At 42.4% G+C, this 8,613-nt stretch overlaps 1 protein-coding gene across 1 annotated transcript in view; it reads left to right on the forward strand.

Annotated features, from left to right (window-relative positions):
* Window positions 1–8,051, forward strand: part of LOC125234275 (probable phospholipid-transporting ATPase IM) — a 49,005-nt gene extending 40,954 nt beyond the window's left edge. The window contains 10 exon segments of the mRNA XM_048140491.1: window positions 485–608; window positions 2,557–2,645; window positions 2,648–2,690; window positions 3,082–3,233; window positions 3,825–4,048; window positions 4,566–4,791; window positions 5,040–5,143; window positions 5,546–5,719; window positions 6,060–6,239; window positions 6,813–8,051. Of these exon segments, the coding sequence (XP_047996448.1) occupies window positions 485–608; window positions 2,557–2,645; window positions 2,648–2,690; window positions 3,082–3,233; window positions 3,825–4,048; window positions 4,566–4,791; window positions 5,040–5,143; window positions 5,546–5,719; window positions 6,060–6,239; window positions 6,813–7,061 (1,565 nt within the window). The 3' untranslated portion in view covers window positions 7,062–8,051.
* The last annotated feature ends 562 nt before the right edge of the window (window positions 8,052–8,613 follow it).

Genomic DNA, 8,613 nt, shown 5'->3' on the forward strand with positions numbered 1-8,613 from the left:
GACTGGAAATATCAATGTAAGAACACTCACCCCGTGACTCGTTCACACCAACACACTCCAAATATTATGTTTCGAAATGGAACGCGCACTATATGACCATAATATGTGCATATTTACATGGTAATTTATTGCGTTTGCAGTTACAAACGCCTTTCGCGTCTGTCTCCGCGGTTATTTTTCCGTTGTCTACCGCGTCCTATTTTTGACCGCTACCCTCAAATTATCATCATAAAACTTTATGTTTTTAAAACGTACCGCAGTGACTTTCACTTCATGGAAATAAACAGAGATGGCGTTAGTATACCCTTATTAACGTTATGAACCGTATAAGAACATTGCATCTTTCGGCCCATAGAAAAGTAACTGTCACCGCAGCCGTATTTAAACAATGTCAATGCTTGTATTGTTTTAAATTCCTGTGACTTTCCGATCCACGTGCTGAAAAGTATAACTGAATAAGTAACAATTTCCCGTTTGTCCGTAGGCACGAGCGGCGGCGGCACCCCGGGCGACGCCGGGCGCGCGGGCGCGCTGAACGGCGGCGCGTCGCCCGGGCGCGCCGCCGGCGTCAAGCTCAACGCGCCCGCCGTCTCCGTCGTCACATTTAGGTGGGAACATAACATGCATGAGCACAGGTAGAGAGAACAAGAGCTACACCTTATCACGCCGCCTCCATACTCCTTCCCCACACCGCCACCGCCGCCACCGATCCCTCATCCACCCTACCGCTCTAACTGTGGATGGATTCGCAAACTTGATACCGTTTTGCCGGTCTAACGGTAAAAGTGATACTAGTTTACGAGTTAGATCAATCAATTTTGCCATAAAAGTGTTCCTTCCTGGTCAAATTACTAGAATTGAGATTGAAACTTTATAAAACTAGGTATGATCGAATAAAACGAACGAACAAAAATAAAAAAAATAAAAAAAACATAAATTCTTCTTGAGAATGTGATTGCGAATCCATCCACGATCGGTGTTGTTTTAGTGATCATTGTGAGTGAATAACCTGTAGTTCTGTTGTCTGCGACGCTTTATTATGCTCTTCAATCTCAGTCTCGTCCTGTGTCAATGTTTAGTTCGACTTGTATGTAAAATTAGTTTATGCAGAATCGTCACTAGATAATTTTTTTCCTCTGGCTCGTACTGTAACCAAAAAATAAGCGATGTTGTTAAAAGGCAAGGGGAATAAAGTGTCACATAACCTTATTATAACTTTCACACTTGTTATTTATGGAAGTCGCAAACATTTGTACATGGAACTTAAACATCGGGTACGGTTACATGACACAAAGACGGGCCTGCTTGTATTTATTTATTGGTACATTTTGAAGCCACTACGTATTGCTTATGTATATGGTTTATGCCTCTCAATTATGCATTGGCTTGTGGGTTACCCTTTACATGAAATTAACAAATTGTTTTTATAGCGAGATATATTTTTTAGATTTGAAAATGAAACAGCAATAGAACCACCCGTTGAGCACTAACGCTGTAAAGGGTTATGCGCAACGCGATATAATCCGTTTCCAAGTCTTATTTCATGACAACGATAGAAAAAGCAATGGACTTCAAATTGACAATACTAATGATGTTTTCAGCACCTTCCTACTAATGCGTCTTCAACCATGTGACATGTTGCACCTTTCTGTAAGACCTCGACGCCTGGGTGACCGCTCCAAAACAAACGAATTACAACTTCATTTACTTTGTACTCAGAACTCCAAAGCCCGCGGCAGAAAACGTTTCGTTTGAGTTTGAGCGATGGTCAAGCGGAGACATGGTCCACTCTGTCCTTGTCCCTTACTCCCAGTAAGAGTGCTCTTTTTCTCTTTAACCTGTACGGCATTTCTATTTAACCTACACATACCTTTAGACCCTAACAATTAATAAATCTTAACACGCTGTTAGAACCATAGTCGAGCATCACGTGAAGTCCAGTGGTAGCATATCTGTGTATCATGTACGTTGGCTTTTATTTTATTTTCATTTACCGTTACGCTGTGATATTGATGGCTACTATTGGCGCTTCAGAAAATTGGTGCAGTATTTGTCATTATTAGCTAGACTACATTTTTAATTACTATTTTCGATATTTAGTTTCAAAGTACATCCCTATGATAAAAAATACGAATTGAAAAGTAGATATATAAGATAGTTAACATCCATTGTAGTATTTGGTATCAACTAAAAACAAGTTTCTCTATAAGTTTACAAGCTATTGCCACTTATAAGTTACCGCGATGTACCTCGTGTATAAGATCGATATTTCTCCTTTTACTGAATACTAGTTATGTAATTCAACTCTTTCTTCTGCCAACGACTGTGAACGCTGGCGTTTTCATTAATAATCATTTTCCTAATTTTCAAAAACACAGATAATACTATTTTATGGTACTCCAAACTTATTAAAATATTCGCTTTATCAAAAGTCGAACAGTAAAACAACACATCACATACAGTACACGAGTATATGTAACTTATATCAGTGGTAGTATTACTTGAGCCCCTTATCCCCATGTCGTACGCAGAGTGTTCTAAACTGTGACATTACAGCAACGAATACGCGGCCGGCGGCGGCCCCGCGTCAGCAGACTCGCACGAGCACGGCAACGACGACACCAACGGGTTCGCCATCGTCATCAACGGCACTCGCTGGTGCACTGTCTACACCCGAAGCTCGAGGAGAAGTGAGTAAATCCGATTTAGATCATAAGATCATGAAAATGCTAAAGACTGTTGGGAGTGTATATGTACTAAAGACAGCAAGCACCTACTTTTTGACGGTGCTTACTGGTGTACATTAAAGTTTTTGAATTGAATTGAATTGAATATAGGTAAGCGCACAGTAACTATATCGTTAGCAACCAATTGCAAAGCGCAGTCGGTACTCTATCTGGTAGTTGTTACAAATGGAGCAGCCTCATAACGCATAGGCCGATTGTCCACTATCATATGTCTATCATAGAAATATGATCATAGGCAACATGCCATCCTTTTTCATCACGTTGGAGAAAAAAGGAGGCATACAGACCTATGCCCATAGTAAGAATTTATAGTTATACAATGTTCCTTTTACAGGTTTCTGGAGGTGGTGCTGCACTGTCGCTCGGTGATCTGCTGCCGCGTGACGCCGCTGCAGAAGGCCATGGTTGTGGAGCTCATCAAGAAGGCGCGACGAGCCGTCACGCTGGCTATCGGCGACGGCGCCAACGATGTCTCCATGATCAAAGGTAACAATCTGACAAACACTGTAGTTGCCATATAAGATAACTAGAGGTTACCACACATTGCTGCTCCCTAACAATTTCCTGATGTAATAGTAACTAAATGAAGCTCATACAAAATATGTAGCAAGTAGCCGTTACCACACCCCAGTCCGAGCTTAAACGTTCATTTCATTTGCCTGACTGTTGAGGTGTCTAGATAGATATATATTATAGATAGAATACTCTTTGTTGGCACACCTCAGCAAAAGATACAAAAAAAAGATACAGTGGAGACAAAACAAATGATTATAAATAGAGGCAGACAACAGGCGGTCTTATCGCTAAAGAGCGATCTCTACCAGACAACCTTCTATTCAAGTAAATCATGATAAAAAAATACTGCCGGCTAAGCGTATGATCCTGATTTGTTTTGAAGGATCAATATTAATGAAGAAATTAAACGAGGTTGGTTTTAAAAGACTGTTGGTTTCAAGTCCAAGAAGAACACCAATGATAAATACGAAATTAAAAGAGCAAAAAGTACACAATTAGCCAAAAAAGACGTGCGTGCGCAATAAATCGAAGTCCAAACCTAAAACTTTTTTCGTCTTTCAGCGGCGCACATCGGCGTCGGCATCTCTGGCCAGGAAGGCATGCAAGCCGTGCTAGCGGCCGACTACTCCATCGCGCAGTTCCGCTTCCTGCAGCGGTTACTACTAGTCCACGGCCGCTGGTCCTACTTCCGCATGTGCAAGTTCCTGCGCTACTTCTTCTACAAGAACTTCGCCTTCACCGTGTGCCACTTCTGGTTCGCGTTCTTCTGCGGGTTCAGTGCGCAGGTCAGTGAACTCTCGGTTACTGCTAGTGCACGCCCGCTGGTCCTACTACCGCATGTGCAAATTCCTGCGCTACTTCTTCTACAAGAACTTCGCCTTCACCGTGTGTCACTTCTGGATCGCGTTCTTCTAGAGTGCAAGCTTCTAGAACTATCAAATTACTTTTAAGTCAGTGACTGATACTTTTTTGTGCGACCCGTGTAGCTAGAATGCGTAGTTGCACGTAGCACGGGTAGTATACATCTAAACGACGTTATTATAATCTACTATAAAGCCTGTGTCAAAGTGTCGGGTTACTGTGTGAGTAACCTGCGCTCTGCGTGTTTGCACAAGTAGCCCAGCAGGTTACATGCATAATGGACAATTTTACGCGTTGTGTCCGCTCTTCGACACATGCCTTCTTGAGCTTACCGTGGGACTCAGTCGATCTGTGTAAGAATGTCCTATAATATTTATTTATTCAACATGTACCGTAAAGCACCTCACAATACGGCTCTAGTAACCAGTTCCCCATTTCCAGACGGTGTTCGACGAGATGTTCATCTCCGTATACAACCTGTTCTACACGTCGCTGCCGGTGCTGGCGCTGGGCGTGTTCGAGCAGGACGTGTCGGACGCGACGTCGCTGCAGTTCCCCAAGCTGTACGTGCCAGGGCACACGTCGCAGCTGTTCAACAAGACCGAGTTCATCAAGTCCACGCTGCACGGCTGCTTCACCTCGCTCGTGCTGTTCCTCATCCCCTACGGTATGTGACAACCTATTCGAAAGGATTTTTTTTCCGGTACGGTCCGGTTATATTTTAAAATTTTAAAGTATGGTTTTCAGCTGAGGGTGACGAGAGAACCAAGCTATAATGGACTAATCAGTGATCAAACACTAGTCTAATCGCCGAAAGCCCATAAAGTTCTAGCCACTTGCCAGGCTCAAACCTCAGACTTTGTTCGTCCTTGTTCGTCGTACATTTGATCTTATTAGAAGTTATCATGTTCGCAGGTACTTACAAGGATGGATTGGCGCCTGACGGCAAGATCCTATCCGACCATATGTTATTAGGAAGCGTCGTAGCGACGATACTGATCATCGACAACACGACACAGGTAAGATATACCCATAGCATAATATAAAATTACTTTTTAAATCATTCTTGATTTCCTGAAGATTGAAAACTAAAGTTCTAGTAACCATCATATTTCAGCCTGAGATACAGGATCTCCCTAGTTTAGGCACGGACATGTTGAAGCTTTTTTTGTGTTAATATAGTTTATGACCTGTTTATAACTGCTATTTTTGGTACATGAATAAATGATTTTTATTTTTTATATCTCACGAAAGCGTCTGTAATCTAGGGTCCATTTTGACCCAGGGACTCCTGCCTGTAGTAAACACTGTTCTCTTTCATTTTCTGTCGCTCAAATGACGACTTATGGAATGTCTATAAAAATAATTGTTCGCAACTATGTCTATTATTTTGTGATATTAAATATTTCTTAATTTTGTAGATCGCCCTGGACACGACGTACTGGACGGTGTGCAACCACGTGACGATCTGGGGCTCGCTGGTGTCCTACTTCGTGCTCGACTACTTCTACAACTACGCCATCGGCGGGCCCTACGTCGGCTCGCTCACAGTGGCCCTCACGCAGGCCACGTTCTGGTTCACGGCTGTGCTTACTGTGAGTCATGTTCATCCAATAATCTAGTTCCAAGCAAAACCGCTGGTAACTCACGGGTCAAAGGTCTAAATCGCCAATGCATTTCAAAGTCTGCGGACTTGAATACAGTTTACATATTCTGGCTCTTTGTGCTCGCTTGACATTTCAGGTCCGCTCGGACCCGCGAACACTCTCTTTGTTAAAATATAAAAAGGCATACGTTACGTTTTTGTGGTATGTTGTTGTAATTACAAAGACGTGAGATGCGCCTTTGATATTCGAAATCGGATAGGACATTGTGAAAATGCTTTAAAAAACCTGTCACCTGGGATGAAAATGTAAAGTAATATTGTGTGTATAGATGATAATCCTGATGGTGCCGGTGGTGTCGTGGCGGCTGGCGTGGTCGGTGACGCGGCCCACGCTGGCGGAGCGGCTGCGCGCGCGCCAGCGCTGGCGCGAGGCCGCGCCCGCGCCGCGCACGCCCTCCGCGCGCCGCGTGCGCCGCTCCATGCGCTCCGGGTACGCGTTCGCGCACCAGGTACGACTCCTTTATGTTCTTTAATTACTTCATTATATTTTAATTAAACTTCTTTTATGTCAGTGATATTGTACGATACTGCTTTGACAACAATATTTTTTGGGATTTTTGTGTAGTTTAAGTAAGTTGATTCTTTGATGACTATTGATACTGGAATATAAATGGATTTTCATAAAAAACTTAGTATATGCGCCAAATGTTTGTGGGAAGTTTGTATGGGCAAAGTGTTTGTAGCTTCTTAGTATGTATTCTTTTTGGTTACGTGCAAGTTTTTGAATTCGGATAGGATAGGGAGGGAATTGATTCGAATTAAAAAAACATATATTTTTTAATTTTCGCACTCTGTATGTTTATTTTGCAATCTGTAAACGCTAACACTTTCTTCATTTGAAATCGAGAGGTCTTCTAAAGCGCTTGTAGTTGCACGAGGTCTAATCAATCAATCGATTATTAATACAATATCGATGAGGCATTTATTGATTTTAAAAATACAGTCCGTATATGTCGAAACCGCAACTAGTTTGATACTGGATTTGTTAACTCGTACTAATTTCTACATGTGGTATCGTGCAGGAGGGCTTCGGGCGCCTCATCACGTCGGGCAAGATCATGCGGCGCATCCCGCACGCGGACGCGGCGCTGCACGCGCTGGCGGCGCTGCCCGGCAAGTTCAGCGCGCGCCCCGCCACGCCGCCGCCGGAGCCGGCGAGTGCGTCGTCCGCTACACCCGCCACACCCGCCACGCCCGCTACACCCACCACGCCCGCCACGCCGCCCAGCCCGCGCGCGCCCAAGCAGGACCTGGACTCCGTGGACTTATGAGCACCCGCACACCCCCGCGGGACTGTAGTTCGCTAGTGCGCGCGCCGAGGGCCCGGGCCCCGACCCGCGGTGTCGACTCCGCTTTGTACATACGAGAGGGTCACGACCGGACCGTAATTTTTTAAATAGACGGCATAATGTCGTCGCGACTCATATTGTGATAACGTTGCTAGAGTTAAAATTCGTATTATATTATTACCTATATTAAATTATATTTGTTGATCGAGAGTATATATTGATAGATATTTATTATGGTACGTGCTAAGATTACTCTTTTATATCGGAAAGCGTAGCGTTTCGTGATATTTGTTTCCGTGTTAGACGACCTAGTTCCGTTCCGCGGCCTCCCGATCGTTTCTTTAGTTCCGGTTCCGGGGACCGCTCGCGTATTAGAGCGACTTTAGCTGTAGCCTCACGATACTTTCTATAATCTCGATGACGATTCCTCGAATCGGCTTATTATTATTTATTTTTGAATTTGTTATTTCCTACTGATTTCATTGAACTTTGTTACATGTTTTGTCTGTTGATTTCACTTAAGAGCTTAATGTTTTCAAATGATATTTAATTGTCGTCTATGTGTCCGAAAACTTAGTAAAATGTGCATTTAAACCGAACTGTCCGATTCCGCAAGCAGTGAAAACGCCACATTCGTTTAAAATTTAAGACGTCAATTTGTTATTGTTGTGCCAACAACATCGTAGCCTAAGTATAATTAATTATTCGCAGTTTGATCGATATTGAAAAAGTACCAATCGAAGTAGGTATTTATAAGCTGTACAGTTGTAAAGCTGAACGTCCTATAGTAGTAACCGATCCGTGTAAATTATTATCGACGCCGAAATTGAAACTATTGTTGCCGAAATACGTGCGAGAGCGAGCCACATGCCTTAATATCATATAAAATTGGATGTTGCATTTTAACTGCATGCGAATTGAAACTGAATTTGCTTTGGAATCGATTTTTTAATAAAAAAAATATAATTCTTATGAAACTGTGTTTTTATTTTCTCATCTACGTACCTATACTCATTTTTTCAGAAGTCTTAGTATTACCGGTTCTGTTTAAGTTACTTACATACAATGGGCTACTTGCATCCTAGTAAAATCTAGTTTATTTTTAAGAATTATCGAAACGAATTTGAATGACTTGCAAATATAGAATTAATATGAAATCGAATTGAGTGACATCACGGTCAACTCAGTTACTTTATATATTTCTATTCTACCTGACTTATTAAATAGAAATTGGATTAAAAAATAACTTCTGTCCATGTTTTTCTTATAATTATCTGATGCTTTATTTCGTGCTACAGTCAAGTTCCCTATTTTGCACAGCCGTCAATATCGCAATGTAATAAAACTCGTATGCGAGTTCTCGTACTGTCTAAATGGGCCCTTAACCCGTTAACCGCCGTTGTCCGGTATACAAGACAACGATAAAATCATACACCTGCGCCGTCGTCTTGTACACAACACAGTTTCAACCGCTCACAAAATGGTAAAATAATAGATGTGAGAACATACGTACGCATTAGGGGAAGATATTAAA

Source organism: Leguminivora glycinivorella, chromosome 15, assembly GCF_023078275.1.
Source record: "Leguminivora glycinivorella isolate SPB_JAAS2020 chromosome 15, LegGlyc_1.1, whole genome shotgun sequence".
NCBI lineage: Eukaryota > Metazoa > Arthropoda > Insecta > Lepidoptera > Tortricidae > Leguminivora > Leguminivora glycinivorella.